This window comes from Nomascus leucogenys, chromosome 12 (genome assembly GCF_006542625.1).
Source record: "Nomascus leucogenys isolate Asia chromosome 12, Asia_NLE_v1, whole genome shotgun sequence".
NCBI classification, from domain to species: Eukaryota; Metazoa; Chordata; class Mammalia; order Primates; family Hylobatidae; genus Nomascus; species Nomascus leucogenys.
Window position 1 is genome coordinate 74,501,526 of NC_044392.1, and position 23,066 is coordinate 74,524,591.

Here is a 23,066-nt window from a genome sequence, read left to right on the forward strand (position 1 = left end):
CTCAGTTCTCCTCCTTTTTTCTTCTGTGGTAACTTCTTGGGTATACTCATAAGTTGTACCTACATTAGCAGTTTAGTTAGTTGTCAGGAGAGCAGCAATCTTACCAAAATCACTGAGTGACCTTAATTGTGGTTTTTTTCCCCATTATGCTTTAAGACATGCAAACAAAAGAAAAGAATGAAAAGTGCCAAGTGGGATGTCATAAGAAAATTGCACTGTAGCCAGATCACACATAGAAAATGACAGAAAAAGGGTAGGCAGAGATGGCTCTGTGATTTTCTTCTCACTCTCACCTGATCTAAGAGATATAAAAGGTACAAAGTTAGAATGCATTAGCTGTCAAATCAACAATATTCTATTAGAGGCACACACTTCTTTTAACAATGCAGCCATTTTATAACCACAGGCTGACATGGTCCACAACCAAGGGAACAAGAGGTCAAAAGGATCAAGAACAGGATATAATGTGATAATGGGGACGATATACTTACTCTTCCAGGAAGTGCTGCTGGGGTCCTATAATAGAGCCTGGCCGGCATATTCTAATCCAAGCAATTATTTCAGCGTGTGTAAACCTGTAGTGTTTCATTACATAACAGGCTATCAGTGTCCCTGTTCTTCCAAGACCAGCTGTAAGAGAAGGAAACAGACTAAGAAATATAAAGGCTAGCAAATGCTCCCACAAAAACACTGAAATCAAACCTTGCCCAGAAACTGTTCTGCATTCAAGTGTGATGATATTATCAACAGCTAATAAACATAACTGCTATCATATAAAACTCAATTTTTCTTTAAACAATGAAAAGGGCAAAATGAAGCTGCCATAGATTTGGGGGCAAGAAAGTGATGTGATAAAAAGCAAATGGGTCTGGCAGCAGCATTACTGGCTGGAGTGCAAAAGCCAGAGATAGAAGCAAGAGAGATGAGATGGAAGGCTGGGGCAGGGAAGCAAGGGTGGCTGGGGGGTTGGGATGAGGGTGGAAAGGGATGAGGGTGAGCAACTGCAACAAAGAGGTAAAGCTGAATTAGAAATCCATTAGGACTGGGTCACAGGGAAAGTTATAGGTAAGTGACATTTCTGACCTAGAAAACTGGTAGAATGTTGACTTCATCCATGAAAACATTTAGTTAGAAAAAGAAAGAAAAAAAATTGTGTGTGTGTGTGTGTGTGCGTGTGTAAAACAAAACAAAGTAGGGGAACATTGATAGTTCCATTTTTTACATGTTCAAGAATCTTCTGCTTTTGAGGGGACCTTTTGTCAGCTTTCCCTGATCAAACAATAAAGGTAGTCTTCTCTTATCTCCCAGTACTTCGGAGCACACAGCATTTCAGCAAATCTAAAACTACCGTCGTGTAGTATGTAAGTTCCACTAAGAAAGAAAAAATTTAAGCTATGACATGCTATCAATTTTAAGATCCATTCTAATTTCATAAATGTTAAAATACGAAAAACATATGTCTTTAAATCAGTGTTCCTCAACCTTTTTTACATTATTGTTCCTTCCAAGAGCCTCTTTAGATATTTTATTCCTAATCAGTCCCCAGGAAATTTCACTGTCACAGATAGACTGCATATCTGTTTGTGTAAACTGTGCTTTATACAAAAAAAAAAAAAAGTTTTTCATCCCATCAAAACAACAATTTTGTGTCTACAGACATTTCCTTCCCATTAACCCTTCCTTTTTTTTTTTTTTTGAGACGGAGTTTCGCTGCTGTTGCCCAGGCTGGAGTGCAATGGCACGATCTCAGCTCACCACAACCTCTGCCTCCCAGGTTCAAGGGATTCTCCTGCCTCAGCCTCCCGAGTAGCTGGGATTACAGGCATGCACCACCATGCCCAGCTAATTTTGTATTTTTAGTAGAGACAGGGTTTCTCCATGTTGGTCAGTCTGGTCTCGAACTCCTGACCTCAGGTGATCTGCCCTCCTCGGCCTCCCAAAGTGCTAGGATTACAGGTGTGAGCCACCACTCCCGTCTAACCCTTCTTTTTTCAGAGGTATTCATACTCTGTTTTATTAGATGAGGTGTGTGTGTGTGTTCTGTTTTAATCTGAAGGAACTCTTGCCCCAGATCAAACATCAATGTTCTTTAGAAGAGTAAGGTTTAATTATGGTCTCAGTGGGGCTCTCCCTTTACAATTAAGATTTCTGAGTAATTTGCCTTCTATTTCACCCAGTGCCTATCGTTGTTAATTCCCTAGATGCCTGGCAAGACTACAGGCAACCGTATAGATAAAACACAGGTGACATCCTTGAGCAGAAGCCAGAGCCCAGTGAGTTTCCAGAGTTCTTCCTTCAGGTCACCAATTTGGGTGTCTATCTGGAGAGAAAAGGCCCTTCCTTATGGAGACAACACTCTCTCTCATTGCTCCCCACTGTGCAAAGACCTGGATGGCTCCCTCAATTTAGGCTCCAGTTCACACTCACAACCAAAAAGGAGGTGCAGGAAATTTTCCAATTTCTCTGAAACTAAAGCAGCTTCCCCCTTTTAAAAAAGAGTCTATAATTTTGATCTATAAAAAGAACGTACTTAGCACTCAATAGTTAGGAGCTCTTACCACAACTGAACAGAATAGGAACATTTCACTAAGTTTCTATAAAAACTTTAACAAAATTTTTTAAGCATTTGTAATTAAAGGGCTCCCTGGCACAGCATGACAAGATGTTGAAAAATGTTCTATTTATACCAAGTCAAACACCAATTGCTTTATAGTTCCAGGCATTTTCTAAAAGCCCTATAGAACATCAATAATCACATACTGGAATATCACAATGTTGCTGTATTTTAGATTATTATTTGTGGTAGAGAATTTCAAGAATTCATAGCCATCTCTTTTATCAACCACAAAGTGAAATGCAGATATTGAAATGTAATCCCCAGCAAATTGGTTTCGAGTTTATCTCTGTATAAAATACTTTATGGTGAGGCATGACATATCCATTCCTTTTCAGTAGCCACCAAAGTTCATTGGACATAAGATAAGATTCTTTCTCCCTCCTTCTTTTAGTTCAATTAAAAGACTGAGTGCTGCTTGAATTCCCAGAAAATTAAGCTAACTTAATTAGGGCAGATGTCAAAATAACTAACAAGCCTATAGTAGATAAGTATGCTGTGAAAAGCAATACAGCTGTAATTAAACCGAAGGTGTAATCCTTATAAAAGAATCCTGTATGTGTGTGCAAGTGGAAGAAAATGAAATAGCACTCTCAAAAAGACGTCACCACATGTAAATGTGACCATGCTATACAAGAACTGACTACAATGTTAAAGGTTCTGATTTAATATAAAAACATCTACAATACAGACCGGGCACAGTGGCTCACACCTGCAATCCCAGCACTTTGGGAGGCTGAGGCAGGTGGATCACCTGAGGTCAGGAGTTCGAGACCAGCCTGGCCAACATGGCAAAACCCCATCTCCACTAAAAATATAAAAAATTAGCGAAGAATGGTGGCGGGCACCTGTAATCCCAGATACTTGGGAGGCTGAGGCAGGAGAATTGGTTGAACCCGGGAGGCAGAGGCTGCAGTGAGCCGAGATCGTGCCATTGCACTCCAGCCTGGGTGACAGAGCGAGACTCTTTGTCTCAAAAAAAAAAAAAAAAAAAAGAAAGAAATCTGCAATATAAAATAAATACATATATTTTTAAAAGGTAAACATTCACAGGTCAACGATATAGAGGAAATATCTGTAATAAGAATGTTTAACACCAGAGTTTTCTTTGCACAAGGTCTCTCAGGTGAGAAATACTATCAAGAAACACACTGAGTTTTCATGAAAGCTTTGCAGTTCTTCTCCTTTGAATCTGTCAATCCAAGATACGGATGGCTAATCCACAGATAAACTCTATGACGTAGTAATAATAAAACTACTTGAACTAGGAAATAAGGCCAAATTAATCTCAGGAAAAAAGACAATTTTTATGGCACAAAACTAAACTTTGAAAGAGAAGACAGGATTATCTCCTGCTAAACGTTGATATAAACGTTCCCATTAGCTCTCAAGTTCTACTGCTATTTAAAATACATGACATGTGGGCTTTTTCTTGGACCTGGGCAATACTGAACAAAATGCAATGGAAAAGCAAACAGGGTGCAAATGAACCACATAGGGACAAGCCAACACACTGGCACCCCACTGTGGCCTGCAAGCAGCACCCACAAATAAGCCAGCAAGTGACACCTTCCTAACAGACTCCAGACAGAGACAAGATATCCCACAAAGCCAGGGCCCATCCTGCTAGCTAATGGGGAGGGTGGGGAGGGAGAGCTCTGTCCACCCAGGAAGAGGGAGCCTGGCACGGGGAGCCCTCCTCCAAACCCGGGCCACGTGCTGCTCACTTCCATCTCTCTGGGTCTCTGGGAAACCGCAGCTTCCCATTTCTGCTCACATGTTCACAAAGTACCTCCACCTACTCAAATCTTAAACATAGAAACAAGGGCCTACAAAACGGCATTTTAATTTCTGTCAGAACCAAAGCCATACTCGTCTGAATAAGTCAGTTACAGCAGCACTAGGCACATGAAAAGAACAGCACCCTCCCCAACACCTACTAGATGATTAGCATAAAATGAGAGGGAAACCGGGTCTAGACCCAAAACCACGAGCACAGCACCACCCAGCGACACTAGGAGGAGCTGCGCGTGAGGAACTCGAGGCTCCAGCCCAGGGCAGCCCTAGTGATTTCTCCTCGCTGAAATCAAACACCCAGTAAAATATCTGGAATATTTCCAGTATTATCCATACTGAAAGATCTGGAATGGAATGGATTTTGAGCCTCCTCGAAGTCTAACAACCAAGCTTAGAGCAAATAGCATGTCATATTTTCTGAGTAGCTGACATGGGGTTGCCAGATAAAATATAGAATGCATGTTCCCTGCAATATTTGGGACCTACTTATACTTCTTGTTTTAAAAGTATTCATTGTTTATCTAACATTCAAATTTAATTAGGCAGCCTGTATTTTTACTTGCGAAATCTGGCAATCCTAAACCTTCTATACTCTGAACAATTCCTGCTCCAAAGCATCCACCCCCAGAGATGAGAGATTTGCAAAACCAACTCTTTAAGTTCATTCCAAGAGGCAGCATCACATCGGCAGCATTGTAAGCTAGCCGATTGCCCCTAGCAACAGGCATGATAGACACTCTGCTCCATGAAGCCAAAGACTAGCAGGGGAGGGAAAAGCAGAGACTGGAATGGGGGTCCAGATAACTGGGTCATAAAACAGAACCACGACAGTGCAAGAGGATGGAGAAGAGATGAGCAATTCTGAAAAAAAACAAAGGAGAGAGGAAAACTAACAACCCTTGTCTCTTGAGAATTTTACCTGTTTAAAGGTGTTCCTGCAGCCTAAAGACACTGCTACTGTATTTCCCCTCATTGTGGCACATGGGCCTGGAAAGGTAAGGTCTGAAAAACTGGCATATCAAGACAGCCACACCACCACCAATTGTCCACACCCAAGCAATTGTTTCTTTAAGAAGGGGTTACTAAAATGAGTTTGTGTCCCAGTTGTCTGAAATTTAAAACCTCATTGTTTTCTAAGACACTAAATAGGTTTTGTTTTATGTTATTTGCTCTTCCTTGGCCCGCCCCTTCGATAAGCACGGAGGCCTTGCACACACCTTTGCAGTGAACGGCGATGGCCCCTTCGGTGTTCTCACAGATGTTCAGGAACCTTCGCACGATGTTGTCACTGGGTGTGCTGCCATCTATGAAGAAGAGGTCATAGTGCTCGAAGCCAGCGTCTGTGAAGCGCTTTGCCTCATAAATCTTTTTGTTTAGCCTCACAACTGCAGTCACATTATGCTTTTTGAAATAAGGAAAGTAGGCTTCAGGGGCGTGAAGAGGATAACCTAAAGGAAGAAAGGAGCAGTAAGCAAAAGGCATGCATTTCATCTTCCATAACCCAGAAATACAAAACTCTCAACAATGAAGTGTATAAATCTCAACAAAGCTTGGGAGGAAAGTGTGTTGTGTGAGAGAAAAGGTCACAAGCTCCTAAAAGCATCAATCTGCATAACTGTAAGCACCATAGGAGGTTAAAAAGAAAACTTCAGTAAGTACTGGAAATACATCATTAAAGTTCAAAATCTCAACCTCTAGATTGCTTCCCACTCCCAAAACAAAAGCATTCTTGAAGTAATCAAATGTGCATAACAGACCTAGAATGGTTCTTGGTGACTTTATTCTCCCTTGAGCTTTATTCTCCACTTGACAAATAGTTTTCAACTACAGCTAAAGCTTTTTTGCCATATGTATAGTTTTAATTTGTAGTCAATGCTCCCCAAAAGCAATTATTATTAAGCACCTACTATGTACAAGTCACAGTTGCGTATCATTTGAAATTCTCAAAACCATCTCTTAAGAATGGCTAACTCCATTTAACAGATTAAGAAACTAAAAGAGGGGGTGTTGGGGAGATATTGGTCAAAGAAAACAAAATTTCAGTTAGAAAGGAGTATGTCCCAGAGATCTACTGTACAACATGGTGACTATAATAACAATGTATTATATACTTTAAAGTCATGTAGAAAGTAAAATTTAAGTCTTCTCACCACGAAAAATGATAAATATGTGAATACTTAAGTAAGACTTGACTTAACCATTCTACAATGTATACATATTTCAAAACTTGTTGTACACCATAAATATATAATTTTTATTTATCAAATCAAATATAAATTTTTTTAGTTAAAGATTAAAAGAATAACTTTTGTGGACACTTCCTTTTTTTGAGGGAGGAAGATGCTCCACCTTTAAACCCCCTTTGATTTTTGAGCGGCTCCACCAGCATGTGAGTATTCCTGGGAGCTACACAGTCAGCTGGGTTACAGACCTCGCCTTAGCTCATCAGCCAAGGCGACCACTGGGGGCTTTGGCCATTGCAGGCCTTGCAATGGCAGCTCCAAAAGTTCAGGGGACTAAGTTCCTAGCACACTGATGGCCACATCTGTAACTCATTCAGGATTCACTGATCCCTAACATACCAGCTGAATGAAATTATCTCAGTTGGAACCCATTCATAATGGTAGGTTCCAGGGGTGGCGGCAGCCAGCAAAGTGAACCAGACTGTTTCTACGCTGTGTGCCTGGCTGTATTTCCTGCTGCCTTGGATCCCTGTTATGCTAGTCAGCTCTCAGCTCCAAGCCAACTCTTATGCTCTGTGACACTGGGGCTGGAGTCCACATACGTCCTACATTTCCCAGACTACCTTTCTATCTGGCTTCCTATTGGTTGTAAAAATGGGAGGCACTAAAGCACAACCTGAGAAGGAGGAAGGGAATTCTTCCTGTCCTCCTGGCAGCATCACTTCAGCAGCAGAAAACAGGAGCAGCCAGAGCTCCCAGCTTACTTTGGCTCTCATGCCACCAACCTGCTGCACTCATCTCTGAGGCTGGAGCCTTCATGGTCTCCACTCCTCAACCCCCAAATCCAAACACCAGCTGTGTGGCATTCCCTTCAGAGGTCAGAGCACCAGCCTTCTGGCTCCTCCTCAGAGCTCCCAGGTTCTGCTAAGTCCACTTTTGTCCCTTTTGTCCCCCCAGCCTTAAAGGTACTAGCTGTTTTTTCCAACATATTCTGGTTTCTTCAGTGTTGCCTTTTTACTTTTTAGTCTTCTTTGAAATAAACTCCTTGTATTAAATTCTTCATGTTTGAAATGCCTAGTGTGGTTCCCATTTTCCCACTTGGGTCCTGTTCATCTTCTAAGCCTAGTTCTCCAGCCTTCTCTTAAAGTCTATGAGCTACCCAACATATTCCAAAAACTGCCTTTTACCAGAGTTGGACAGCCATAACTGGTACACTTGGCCAGGTCACACAAAGGATGAAGACAGAATTGGAAGGCAGGCCCAATTAATCCACAGCTCAGATATGTGATTTTCACAGCCATGTTGCTTTTGAACAAACAGGTAAAACAGAGCTTATTTAAAATCTCCTGTGTAGAAACAGTAACTTATACAAACATGGAGAAAACATGCTTTTCTAACTGCAAAAATCACATCTGTTTTCCTAGTTGGTTTACTTGCTCAAATTATTTCCCTACAACAGATTTATAGCCTAAAGCAAAAAAAGAACTGTAGTTGGCATTAAGAAATGACAGTTTTTCTATCATGTGAGGAATGGGGAAGCCTGCCCTGGGTGTGGCAGGCTGGTGAGAGCTTCTGCCTCTGGGTTGCTAGCATGCCTGGGACCTCCATGACAGTACCTGTCACACATTGTGTTAGCAATTGGTTCGGTGCCTATCCCCTTCCTCCCTGCAACAAAGGCTGCAAGAATCTCTCTTTTCATATATGAATTTCCATCATGAGTAAATGGCAGCATAGCTAATATGCCTAAATAGACTGTTAAGAGAAACGATGTATGTATCTTTTGAGAAGAAAACACTGGACAGAAATTGTCCAAATATGGCAACAGGGCACTGAAATAACAGTAACAACAATAATTGCACCTAACGTTTATCAAGCACTTACTATATGCTAGCCACTATGCTAAGTGCTTTATGTGGATTATCTCATTAAAACCTGCAATTACTCAATTTCTGGTGCCTGGAAAAGCTGGCCCATACACATACAGCTAGTAAGAGGTAGAGCCAGTATTTCAATCCTGGCAGTAAGATTCCAACACCCATGCTGGGGCTAATTTCAAGTAAGATTCAACTTGATTCTATCTGTTAAGACTCCAAATAAGAGAACATGATATGAATATGAGCAGTTAGAATTGGTGAGTAGGTTTTATAAAAATCCTTAAAACTGTTTAGAATAAATTATAATGAACAATGGAAATGTCCTATGACCTGTGAACAACTGTTTGTGGCTTTTACGGATGTACCTGGGTGCTTTTTGCGAGAGACTGGTTTTAGCAATGTGTATAATGTGCAGACCCAGAGCTGATGGAGCCTTCATCCGACCCTTACTCCATCTGGCCACAAGATGGTGCGCTGGCATCACTGAATCACAACAAAGTCCTGGAGTTGAGCTGACCAAACACATGAACAGGGTATCAGAGTCAAAAGAGATTTTTTTATTCATCTCTTCCCAGGCCCTCATCTTAAAGTTCGAAAACTGAAGAACAGCAGAGTCAAATGACTAGTTCACTCAGTCATTATTAAGTAAAAACTGCAAACTGAGCAAACAAATGTAGAAAGACATAAAATCTGTTGATTAGGCCAGCTAATGATAAAAATGTAACCATAATACCTGCTATCTAATAAACGCCTATTATGTGTGCCCGATACTCTGCAAGGCACTTCATATAACATCTCTAATCCTCACTAGGTGCCTGCAGTGAGCATCATATTTCTCCCACTGTGATATACAGGAAAACTGATGCTCAGAGAAGCTGTGGAACTCACTGAAGTTCACGCAGCCAAAAAGGAATGGAGCCAGGCTTCAACCTGCCCAGGCTCTTTACTAAACGGGACACCGGGCTTCTCTCATTAAAGGAGCCAGCTGATGCCTCAAATGGTGGGGATTCTCAGTCTGAAGCTATCTTTCTCTCTCTCTCTCTCTGTGTGTGTGTGTGTGTGTGTGTGTGTGTGTGTGTGTGTGTGTGTTTAAATAGAAGTGAGAATGACAGTGACACTTAAGAGACATTTTTACAGAAAATCTGAAATCCAAAATATCTGTTTCATTCTGCTGTTATCCATCATTTATCAATTCAAAAATGTTTAACAAAAAAAAAATAGGGTTCTTCTCTTCCCCACTGTCAAAACAATGTGAATCAAAATGGCTAAAAGAAACTCCTAGTGTTCCCTGTTGACACAAACACACACTTAAGGCTCTTATAATACATTCTGCCCAGATCCCAAGATTTTAGAGCTTCCTTTAGCTACTTCCTAGCAACAGCTATTTGATCACTTCTTTAAAAACCTCAGCTTTTCTAATGAGCCTCTAAAATGACTTTCAGCATCCTCAGAAAAACACAGGTTTCTCAATTCAAAAAAAAAAAAAATTACCAAGATGTCACTGTAATTGGATCAGGTTTATTAACTCCATCACAAAATTATTTTCTCAACTTCAAAAAGCATTTACAAAGTTAAAGTCCTTTACAAAAAAATATAGTGAAGCTTCTAGTGAGTATTAGATCTTAAAATGGAAATTCCAGTAAAATAGCAATATTTTACCAATAGCAGCCTTAAATGAAATTGTTCTAGGCATCATAAAAGCTGACAAAGGTGAGATAAATGTACTTTCAGATTTTTTTATGTCAATATGAGAAGGGACAATATATGCACAGAATAAAATATGCATATAGAGCGATATCTTAAAGTGATTATTTCTTGATTATATAATGTTTTTAAAGAGTTTTACTCTTTATATTGCTTAAATTTTCTAGAGTGAGCATGTACATCCTCTATAATAAAATTTAAAACAACACAAAATTCAGAATTAAACAGACCAATGTTTGAATCCACACGCCAACAATTACTGGCCTATGAACCTGGACAAGTTAGGTAATTCCTGTAAGCCTCCAGCTTCTCTTCCATAAAATAAATACTACCTGCACCCTTCCTGGCAGGTAAGCGAATGGTGGCTATAATTTTTCCCTATATTAAATATAGGACCAAAAAATGTTTTAAATATTTTTGACACAACTTATTATACAAAATATGCATATCCTTTTATCTAGTGATTCTATTTCTAACAATTTAGAGAAGAAACTACAGCTGCAAAAAGATGTATGAACAGCTATGCCAACCAAGCAGTTTTTAAAAAGTGAAAAACTGTTCATCTGGTTAAATAGATGAAATTAAAAAGAAAAAAAAGAATAAGAGAAAAACAACTTAGATCTCATTCAAAAATAAATTAACAGGCTGGGCTCAGTGGCTTAAATCTGTAATCCTAGTGCTTTGGGAGGCAGGAGGATCGCATGAGCCCAGCAGTTCAAGACCAGCCCCGGCAACATAGAGACCTCATCTCTACTAAATATTTAAAAAAAAAAAAAAAATCAGCCAGGTGTGGTGGGACGTGCCTTGTAGTCCCAGCTACTTGGGAGGCTGAGGCAGGAAGATCGTTTGAGGACCGGAGTTCAAGGTTGCAATGAGCTATGATCACACCACTGCACTCTAGCTTGGGCAACAAAGCAAGAGCCTGTCTCTAAATAAACAAAAGCAAGAACCAAGAATAAATTAACATAATATGGCACAGTCATATGGTAGAATAAAATGCAATGCAGTCATGGAAAATGATTACATGGATCTTCATTTACTGCTATAGAAAGAAGTCATGATATGTTAAGTGAAGAAACCTGGCTGTAAGATAGTAACTATGTTATGATCCCACTTTTGTTAAAAAAAATATATTTTCAAAATGCATGTATCTATAGAATATACAATGTCTATATATATAAAAACATTTTAAATGGCTTTTACAATTATATCTCTCAATTTCTCATTAAGAAAACGTAGTCAAACACATGAATCACAAATGGTGAAAGTCTTTCGACTTTGCCAAATACCCAACAACAAAACTACTACTGAAACAATATCCTACTAACATTTCCTGGGCCTGAGTCAGATAATTTTTGCACAGAAAGCAGGTTTAATCAGTCTTATCTTGAAAGGCCAATTGTCAGAAAGCAGTTTCCTCGGGTTCTCAACACGTAATTCCTAACAACCCAAAATGACAGAGGTTAATTATTGAATGTCCAGACCAAAAAAGATTATTCAGCAAGCTTATAAGTGAGAAGATCAAATTCTGCCTTCACCATAGAGGTATCCTGTTCGTGAGCTTAACTCTCTAGACCTGGATTGCCCATCCGCACGGTAAAATCATGATTCAGGCACAGTTCCCTATTAAATATGTCACAAGTATGAAATGATAAGCATATTTATGAAAGCTCAAATTATAAAACCTAAATGCATGAATAACAATATACAATGAAACTAGATTCTAGAATATGATGATAAAAGAAAAATAATTTTTTTTTTTTTTTTTTTTTTTTTTAAAGAGACAGGGTTTTGCTACGTTGCCGAGGCTGGTCTTTAACTCCTGGCCTTAAGCGATCCTCCCACCTCAGCCTTCCAAAGTGCTGGGATTGCAGGCACATGCCACCATGCCCAGCTGAAGAATAAATCTAGTCCAGAGGTTTCAAGTTAGGTTCCCTCAAAACACTGGTATTCAACCTCTATGATCAGACAGAAAAAGAAAAGAGGCAAGGGGAGCTATTCTGTTCATGGATATTTTTTCGATTTTATGTACTTCTCTTGTAAATTATTATTGAACCTCTGTTGTCTACCATTACTTGTTTTCTAGGGAATGTTAGTAGATAGAAAAAAATAGTTAAGTACAAAATAAGTATTAAAAGGAAAACTTGCATAGCTGATCATGTTTCATTCAAAAGGTTTATTTTTAGTTTTGTTTTTTTTTTCCTAAATATGTATGCCCATGGCAATAAATTATGCTGCAAATAAGTAGTTTAACCACTGTCAGCTAGAAAATTGTACCTAGTTGTCACAATGGAACTAACTGTATCACTGTAGTGGCAATGTTTAGGAGCCCTCCTCTGGTTTGGAGTACCAGTTCTGCCTATTACTTTGTGACCTTGGGCAAATTCCCTACTAATAAGGCTCAATTTACTCCTCCCTAAAATGCAGATAACAATATCTTTATCTCACAGAGTTGGGTTGAGTGTTAAAAGAGATAATGCTGTGATCTGTGTAACTAGCACCTAAGTATTCAGTAAATGACAGACTGTCTTCATCATCATTACTCAACATGGTGTTACCCAAAGAACATCTTGATGTGTAGCACTCTACCAACAAATAAATCTGAGAACCACTGAAAGAATACAGCAATCTGCTTATGAGTTTGACCAGTTTGTTTCTCAGATTCTTCTCTAATAATTGGGGGTCAGGTAAAGTGAACATCCTATTTATGGCAAGCTAAAAATTTGTTAAGTTCTAAAACAGTGATTATAGCTCCACCTACTGGAAATACAGTATTTAACACACTACTTATAACTGTTCAATTTTTTAAATTATGAATAAATGTTCTTTGGAGAATATTACCAAAGAAAATAATTATCTGAGGAAGTTAAGAAACTTAGAAAGATAAATCAAAATAAATGTTTGGATGGTAAAGGAAAAAAAAACCTACCATTCTCAATTTTGCTTTTAGGATGTGGTCCACTAAATGCTAAAAATTTTCCTGGAACAATCCAGTTGAAGTCACCATTTTCAACTCGCTGGCAGAATTTTGTAAGAAAAGAGAAGAAAAATATTTTATAATTCTTATACAATTTAGGAAACCCTTACAAATAAAACTGCTTTTCACTCTTAGTACTAATTAGACATACATGTAGACAAATATAGCTTAAAATAAAAACATGCACCTGATTCTCAAAATGCTATTTAGGAATTCAATCCGCCTTAGAAAAACTTGTGTCTAGACTGTATGAAATGTTTAGAAACTTTTATTTATGGCAGAGGTATTTTGCATAAAATGTTTGTTTCCTGGCCACTCTGCAAAGAAATGAAATGGAAAGAAACATTGCTTGTCCTGGCAATAAATAAGAGAACATGGGAAATATGAAAACTTTCCATGAATGTAATAAACATATTTTAAACAATGAAAAAACATCTGTAAATATCAAGCTCATGATGAATACACTTCCAATTTTTTTTCTCTTTTTATAGGGCTGTTATCTCTTGTCAATGCCGATTTTTAGAGGGGGAAATGGCAAAAGGCAGGAGCGAGTGATATTGGTGCATCCATTCCACAAACCAGAGTCAGCCAAGCTGTACTCTGGGGGATAACAAGATTCAGGCAAGTGACATACATAGAGTCAGGTGCTCCTCCACTCCAGCTAATGAGAGGCCTTGTAGGAAAGCCAACTGAACACAGCTGATCTTCCGACTGAATTTTCATGTGAAATCTCTTTTTAAAATGTTGAATTTTCAAATTAAGTTTTTAACTCCTATGAAACCAAATAAAACATGCCCGTTGGCTGACTTTGCGCACCAGTTATCAGCCTCTAGTCTAAACACGCTAAGAGATCCTCAGAAAAGGCTTAAAAAGACCAAGAAAGTAGCCAAGCACCTTCCCATGGCTCCATCATCTCCCCCATTTTCTTCCCTTCCCCATGTGCCTCCGAACCATGGGACACTGGCGCACGAGTAAGGTTACCCCAAATTTTGCAGTCATTAGGAGGCATTTGTGCAATGTATCACAAAATATATGTATCACCTCTTCACTTACGCTGTCTTTACCACCACCACCCCCTCCCCACCAACCCCTACCCTTGCCCTCCTTGTCTCCATCCTCTGGGCAGGGAAGCAATGTTGTTCTCTTCACTGGGCCATCCATTACCATCCATATAAAAAGCTTTCTCCCCCCATTATATGGCAAGGACCTCAATAGTAGAAAACTGACCCAAATATAGACTATGTACTCTACCATAAGAACACAATAAATATTTGTTAAACAAATTGGAATATGGCCATCAAAAAAAAACTGGAGCCATTACTTTAATTACTTATATTACCCATTATCATTTCCATGAAAATCAAAACTTGGCTATAAAATATAATTGTCATTTTTTAAATGCAGATGTTTTTTCCCAGTTATAAAAAGTTATATGTGAAACTGTGCATACCATTTTATAAATCTCTGAACTGCATTTAATCTAGTTGTAATAAACATAATATCTCCAGCTGGGCGTGGTGGCTCACGCCTGTAATCCCAGCACTTTGGGAGGCTGATGCAGGTGAATCACCTGAGCTCAGGAGTTCAAGACCACCCAGGGCAACATGGTGAAACCCCGTCTCTACTAAAAATACAAAAAAATTAACCAGGTGTGGTGGTGTGCACCTGTAGTCCCAGCTACTTGGGAGGCTGAGGCAGGAGAATTGCTTGAGCCCCAGAGATGAAGTTTGCAGTGAGCCGAGTTTGCACCATTGCACTCCAGCTTGGGCCACAGAGTGAGACTCCATCTCAAAGGAAAAAAAAAAAAAAATCTCCAAAATGCCCTAAGTAAAATCTAAGAACACCTGAGTGTTATGAATGCACATGTGAAATTAAACCTCAAGCATAGCTTCTATTTATAACAACTTAAATAAAGAATCTAATTGTGGCAATTAAAATTTGCTGGTTTAAATAAAAGTCTCAAATTAATTATCCAATATCTCTCAAGTAATTATTAAGCTTAAAACAGTATTTGAAAATCCAAGAATAAAGGTATGCACTAATCATCAAGAGACTAAAACCAATTCTTTATGAACAATAAAAGAAAACAGGTTTCTACGGTCACTATTTCTGTATCCTTGACCACCAACCAAGTAGGTTAGATAAATATGCTCTGCAATATCTGCTTATTTGGATTACAGAAATCCATTTGGTTAAATAGCAACCTTTTATAATTAATCATATGGAGAGAGGCAAGGGGCTCCCTAAGATACATTCATTCACAGAACCAAAAGAATATGTTTACAAATCCTCCTACCCAAAAAGATAAATAGTAGATAATATTGGGTTATATTCAGCAGCTAGGATAAGGTTGATGGAATAAACAAAAAGATTTAGGTCTTAGACCTAAATCTGAGAAAAAAATTAATAAGGAAGTTACAGCTTTTAACTGACCTAATATAATATACGCTTACTTTGGTAGTCTTCCAAAGTTAATATTTGTGCCTTTATTCATAGTGAATTACACAAATGTCAATGTTTATCAATAATAAAATACTTTATATGACACAAGTTGGTTTTTCTAATTAAACACACACATACACTTCAAAGAAATCTAGATCAGACAGGAACTTAAGGTACTTTCCAACCCTACCACATTTTGTAAACAAATATCTAAGCAAGGATGAGGCAAGAGTATGATATCACCACTTCTGATCTAAAGCCTACTACCTACCAAATACTAAAAAACTATAGATGTTCTTCACTGTAAGAAAAGTCCAAAATAAAAAAATCTGAATTCCTGAAAGTGATACATTTAGGTGTTGTTATTCACTGTGCTATAGGATTCTCCAATCTACAAAAGATTCACAGCTTTCTTTTGAATAACTCACTCTCCTGGTGTACTCAAAATATAATTTGACAAAAAACATGAATTTTTACAATTCCTTTTTTTTTGTTTTTGGAGATGGAGTTGCACTCTGTTGCCCAGGCTGGAGTGCAATGGTGCAATCTCAGCTCACTGCAACCTCTGCCTCCGGGTTCAAGCGATTCTCCTGCTTTAGCCTCCCAAGTAGTTGGGATTACAGGCACACACCACCAGGCCCGACTAATTTTTTTGTATTTTTAGTAGAGACCGGGTTTCACCATGTTGGCCAGGCTGGTCTTGAACTCCTGACCTCATGATCCACCCACCTCAGCCTCCCAAAAAGTGCTGGGATTACAGGCATGAGCCACTGCACCCGGCCAATTTTTATGATTTCTAAGAAATGCATCTGTGACTCTATAGAAACAGTCACAAATACATTTTTCAGTCCAAACACTGAAAACTATTTGACCTTTTTACTACTGTAATAAACCTACAATAAGATAGAAAAGATAGTCTTTGAGGTTGACGATTACAAGACTGATTTCCTTTATCAACAGATGTGTTGTCTAGGAAAACATGCAGAAACAGTTTTGAAGCGCAATTCAACATTCATTTAGACATTTGCTGAGCCTTTATTATATATCAAGGACTGTAACTTGGTGTCGAACATAAAATAATAAAAAGTATTCTCTATGCTTTTACGGAGTCCAAAGGCAAGTGGGAATGATAAATAACAGTAACAAAAATGGCAGCAAATATGTGGATACCACTGACTCTGTGTAAAGCACTAGTATATTCCATACAACTTACTTCTCATAACAACTCTGTGAGGTAGGTGCTATTTTCATCTTCGTTTTATCCATTAGAGTAAAAGTCACATGACACTTTGAACATGCAATACTAAAAGTACGTAAGAGGAATGACAGTGGCACAAAGACTATTTTGAAATTTAATAAGGTAGAACCACAATGGCATTTTAAAATTCATTTAAAAAGTGCCTTCTTTATATTTTCCTAACTTCTAAAACAACAAAACAGTGTTGACAGTATAGTTGTATTACATAAACGCAAATATGCTGTAAGGACAGGCACTTTATGAGCTTAAAGCAAAGTAAATATTTGAATTATTTGGTTTAAGTTGACATGCCATCTGGCTTTAAATAATAATCAAACTCTAGATTATTAATTTAGACTTGCTTTTGAGGGAGACAGTGCGGTGGAGGGAAGACGAGTGTCCCATGTGGATGACTGCTTCATCTCTGCTAGCATCAGCTACAGCAGGGAGACAGTAGGGTTGGAGAACATGTAGAGGCCCATTCCAAAAGTCCAGATCAGTGAACACCTCTGCTGGTACAACAGCAGGGTGCAAAAATCCAGTGCACATTTGCAGATGCCACTCCAATGTTCAAGACGCAAAGATGATTTGGAGTCAGCAGCACATACATAGTTGTTGAAACTTGGAACTGGATGCACTCAATCATACAAAGTGTGTATAAACAGAAATCATGAGGTCCTAGAGAGCCCCAGAAAATCAGGGTGGGCAAAGGAAGAGAAAGGACTTGAGAGGGAGGCTGAGAAAGATGGCTAGCCGTGGAGGGAGGAGAAATCCAAAAGACAGCACATTATAAATCAGGGAAGGAATGCGAATTAGAGAGCGACCACAGAATAAACCAAGTAGGAAGAAGAACAAGCATAGCCACTTGGTTTTACGAACCCTTGAGTTAGCAGGAACAGTTTCAGCAGAGGCCAGACCATAATTAGTTAGAGTCGAGACTGCTCTCTTAAGAAGTTTGGAGATAAAAGAAAGAAAAGATACCAAACAATCATTCGAGAGGAAGAAAAAAAGCCATGGGGAATTATTTAGGTTAGGGTAAGTCTCAAAATATTTTATAGACTTAACCAACGTGATCTTTGAACCAGCAATGGGTGTAACAGATACGGAAACACTGGGTCCCCTCACTTTTGCAGTTGCGGTGGCCAGGAAGTAATTTTGCTTCCTTAAGCTTGAGGCTTTAGCGTGGTGTAATGAACACTACCAGACGGCTCCAGGAGAATGCTTCTTCTAACAGTTCTTCCAATATTCAAATCGCCACGGGAGGCGTACTTCCATAACTGCTTCAGGTGGTGAGCACATGCCCACATACTTGCATTCTGGGGACTGCTGGACCCCAGTCCTATGGCAGTCCCATATTTCCAGTTCCATAATCCACCAACATGTAAAGAAGGCAGACCAAGTAGCAGCCAGATTACATTTTAGTTTGCTGTACAAATTCTAATCCAAACAAAGTCTTGAAGCATCATAACTTCAGTGTTCAACAACATTGACTCCTGCTGTTGACCCGATGTGACTTGTTGAGAGACAGGAGGCGTAACAAACTTTACTGTTTCTCAAGGTAGGTGCTAAAGAGCAACTGTTAGGACTCCACACCACCTGGTCAATCTGAAAATTTACTTATGCAGTGAAGGGTGACAGAGTCAACCTGGAGATAGGTCCCCAATCACATATTAAACTAAATTGATGTTCCATACAGAACTGGTCTTAGATTAAAATATCTAGCAATCTGTGTTGTAAATAACTGACTTAGAAACAAACAAAAAAAAAAAAAACCTCACTCTTGCAGCATAGATTGGCTGCTGATAACAGAAACATCATTTGAAGAAGTTGTCTACCATGGTAAATTTGTCCCTTGGAATATTACTGCAAAATCAGAATGGATTCTTAATCAACATGTTTTAGGCACTTTCCACTGAAAACAGATCATATAAAATATCTTGAAATGTGCTATACTCCTGTTTTTAGTATTATTCACACATTTATTCATTAGTTCTTTCATTCCACAAATAATGACTGCCCACTAGGAGTGTACTGTGCTACTAGGTTACTTATTCAAACGAAGAATAATAAGACACAGTTCCTGCCCAAAAGTACCCGCAGATACAGGAAAGACACAGATATGTAAACAGAGTACCACACAAGGCTACATGAGAAGAGCTTCCATGGGGTTGAGAAGGACTTAACAGTCAGCCATGTAAATACAGTGGACCAGAAAGAAGAGCTGACGGGCAGGAGGAGGGAGCAAGAGCATGTGCAAAAGCTCAGAAGCCGCCACCTGGTAAGCTGCGTGGATTTGGGTATGGGGAGAGAGTGGAAAAGGACAAAGGTGGAGAGGAAGGACAAGTCCATGTCAAGAAGGGCCTTCTGTGCTATAGTAAGGAGTCTGCATTTCCTCCACACCTTTAGTCAGCATGGAGCCCATGAAGGGGAAATGATAAAACAGGGGAATGATATAATCAGACTTAATTTTTAAAACCTACACCCTGATAGTAATGTGAAGTCTTGATGGAAGAGGCCCAAGATCCAAGAAAGACCCAATCCCAGGCATCCAGAATGAACTCATGCTTTTTCACAAACAGTTCCCAGATGGGCTACATTGTAATGTGGCTAAAATAATGTGAAATCACTTTCTAGAATAGAAATGGTCTTTCCCCAAAAGAGCACCCTTTAGGTAAAGATAGCAATAATGATAACCCATGAATTGCTTGAATATCTCAGGAACAAAATAGTCCACATTTCAGCCTGTCATGGATCAGTGAGAAATTTTGTATCACAACTAAATTGATAAGCATAAAAATGGAGGCTTGGGGCAAGACTCAAATGTGGCAACTGCTGCAGAATGAGGCACAAGAATACATGGATTCTATGGTACCAGGTGACAAGAGCAAAGGCTTTAACCCTACACATGGAGAGATGATATTACTGGTAGCCTCCGAAAAAACAAAAAAAGAAAAAGAAACATTGGGCCTAGCAAATATATGGAGCAAACACGAGGCATTTAATATCTGTTCAACAGATGAACTGAAAAGCTATGAGAATGAGGCCATAAGGAGCATGGTGTGGCTACTTGACTCTCAAATAAGAAATGTTCATCTGCACACCATTATTTCTGTAAAACAAAGCTTCCTAGCCAGTGTGACCAGAATGGAGCTGCCTGGGCAGACTGGAGCAGCCAGAGTCCCCAGGCCAGTTGCCAACAGCTATGAGCTATAATCACAGGGTGTTGAGCAAATATTATCATTTTCTCCATGTGCCATGATGAAAAAACAAAAGGAGCCCTGTGTGGTGACTGTTGTCAAGGCAGTAGCAGATGCCTCTGTCATCAGGCCTACAGGCCAAATGTGGCTCTAACTTCTGTCAAGACAATGGTAAAGAAGTGGCCTGGGTTTGTTCACATTTAAAAGTACAGGATCAACGCCACAATAGCTTGATATTCTGGAAAATATTCTCATAATTTTGTTTTTCACACCCAAAAAGGAATGAGTTATGGCAGGGGGCAGATAATGGCAGCTAGAAAATAGCTCAAAGAAAAAAAAAATCAAAGTACTTTCTCATTTTTGAAGTCATTTTTGAACTTTTAGCTCCACCTAATCCCCAAATAGATATTTAAGGAGACTCCTTGAAATTGCATGGGCTGAATTTTGAATGGGGTAATAAATGTAAGCCACAGTGATGAGGAACCTCCAATATTGCCACTGAAGCACCATTTCTCTGCATTTCTTCCCCAAAACCCAACTAAGAACAGGACACTGCTACCGTATCACACTTCCATCATCAAACATGGCAAGCCTTCTGGTAAATAGTGGAAAGCCCTTGGGGACAAGTAAAATAACAAACTAGAGACATAACTTCAAATTCTCTCTGGTAAATAATAACTGCTTAACAGTAGCATCATGAATGATCACTGGTGTTTGGGCAACATCTTGTTTGATAAGGACAGCTACCCCCCCCAAAAAATAGAAGAAAGCTGACTGAAGGTAGACTCTGTATATGGGTGCCACTTCCAGGTCTTACAAGCAGAGTATTAGCCTACACTAGCATTAACCACTAAATTCACTACTGAAGAGCATAGTTCCTCACATACCTACAGCTACATAATTTAATTGAATGTTCAAGCTCTATCATCTTCATTATTTTTCCCTAGGACAAAAGGTCAACTTTCATTTTTCTGAACTAGATTTGAAATGGCTAGATTTCAAAGGAGTAAAAGTTCTCAAGGTTCTCAAGGTACATATTCTTTGAGAATACCTTAAGAAGCTGTTGGAGAAGTACAAATGTTTTGACACTGATTCCTAGAGGAAGGTTTTGGACCACCGTCTCACAGTTATTTTTCTGGACCTTCCCAGAATAGCTGCCCAAATTTCATGTCTGGTCGGGGCAAATGTAAGGAACTGCACAGTTCCACAACAGCTTGGTAAAGGACCTGGAAAGACCACATTTTGGAAGATACTTTTGCAAGATGGAACCCAACACCTGGTGTTGTTTATCAATACTTACTACAATGGGTGATTTTTAAGTCACACGAAAATAAAGCAAGAGCCTGAGGTATCTCACCTCGAGCTTTCTAAATAGAACAGGGCTTTGAAATTAACTCTTATGTGAACAACAGATCACATGAAGCAAGGAGATATAACCTAGGCTTCATGTGACACTGATGGACTACGACAGTACATTGGCTAGCCTGTCCTTGCAGAATCCATACTCTAGCTACATGTGGCTATTATGCACTTGAAATATGGCTAGTCTAAATTAAGATATGCTATAGTATAAACTGCACACTGGAGGCCAGGCGTAGTGGCTCACACTTGCAATCCTAGGACTTTGGAAAGACCAGGTGGGTGGATTGCTTGAGTCCAGGAGTTTGAGACCAGCCTGGGCAACATGGCGAAACCCCATCTCTACAAAAAATACAAAAATTAGCAGGGCAAGGTGGCACACACCTGTGGTCCCAGCTACTCTGGAGGCTGAGGTGGGAGGATGGCTTGAGCCCAGGGGGTCAAGGCTACAGTGAGCCTAGGTTGCACCACTGCACTCCAGCCTGGGTGACAGAGCGAGACCCTGTCTCAAAAAAACACAATAAATAAAATAAATAAACTACACACTGGGCTTCCAAGGCTTAATTCAAAAAAATGTAAAATACATACATCATTAATAATTTTTATATTGCTTACATGTTAAATGTTATTTTAGGTATATTAGTAAATATGTAAACAACATATTTACAACAAGTAAAATGTATTGTTAAAACTAATTTCATGATATGACTTTCATATTTCTATTGGACAGCACTGCTTTAGACCCTGGAATTGCAGGAGGAAGATGGATGGAACCTTTTGCAGGATGGGCAGAGGTTTATCTGTAGACTTTACACAACAAAGTATTTCCCACATTCTGTTGACCTCATCGCTAGAAGCATTTATAAGTAACACTCTTTCTATAAGATTCCCCTTTAATCTCACATAGAGATACGGTCTTATTGGTTTAGGCTTTTTTTGTTTTTTGTTTTTGTTTTTTTGAGCCATATCATTTACTAAATGTACTTTAGTAAAGAAAAGTTGCATCTTGAACATCCCCTAATCATCTAAGGCTTCCAGTCTCACAAATTGCTGTCAACAATAAAATTTTGCTTTGAAAACTACACTGCCTCCACTGGAATACTGACTTTACCGGAGCTAATAAAATGTGTGAATTCAGCTGTTCCACAAGTTCACCAAATTAGAACAGGGAAAACAGCAAGAGAAATCTGACAGGAAATGACTGGGCCCATAGATTGTCAGAAAAGAGTTCCTTTATTCATTTATTCCTTAAACATTTAAGAAATTAAGAAACTAAAAATTAAGAAATACCTACCACCTGCCAATCACAATAGTGGTTTTCTATTTTATAGGCTTTATAATAGAATAGATAAATCATTCTCAAAAAAAGAAGTTGTTTGACAACATTAAGTGTTCACCAAAACTGACTGCTCCCCTCCCATCACCTAGATGGTTGTTGTCAAGGTGAAAGCATGACTACCTTCTTGTCAGATTTTTGTTTAATTAATACAATGGGCCATTTGCATTCTTCATGCTCATATACATGGGGCAGAGATCCAGGTTTTGGGGGGGTCTGAAACTTACCTAATTTAAGGGTCCATCTTAAGAGTAAAAAAATTATTAACACAAAATTGGGTATAGGACTGTAAAAGGTGCCCATACAAGTTGGGGGGTGAGGCTCTCTAAAATTTAAGCTTCATTAG

General features: G+C 39.0%; 1 protein-coding gene across 3 annotated transcripts in view; it reads right to left on the reverse strand.

Moving 5' to 3' along the window:
* Window positions 1-23,066, reverse strand: part of CDC14A (cell division cycle 14A) — a 169,235-nt gene that overhangs the window by 51,971 nt on the left and 94,198 nt on the right. For all 3 annotated transcript variants that reach the window (XM_003260116.3, XM_003260117.3, XM_012500327.1), the window contains exons 8-10: window positions 13,102-13,189; window positions 5,629-5,859; window positions 492-630 (exon numbers count right to left, since the gene is read on the reverse strand). In XM_003260116.3, the coding sequence (XP_003260164.1) occupies window positions 492-630; window positions 5,629-5,859; window positions 13,102-13,189 (458 nt within the window). The remainder of the gene's footprint in view (window positions 1-491; window positions 631-5,628; window positions 5,860-13,101; window positions 13,190-23,066) is intronic.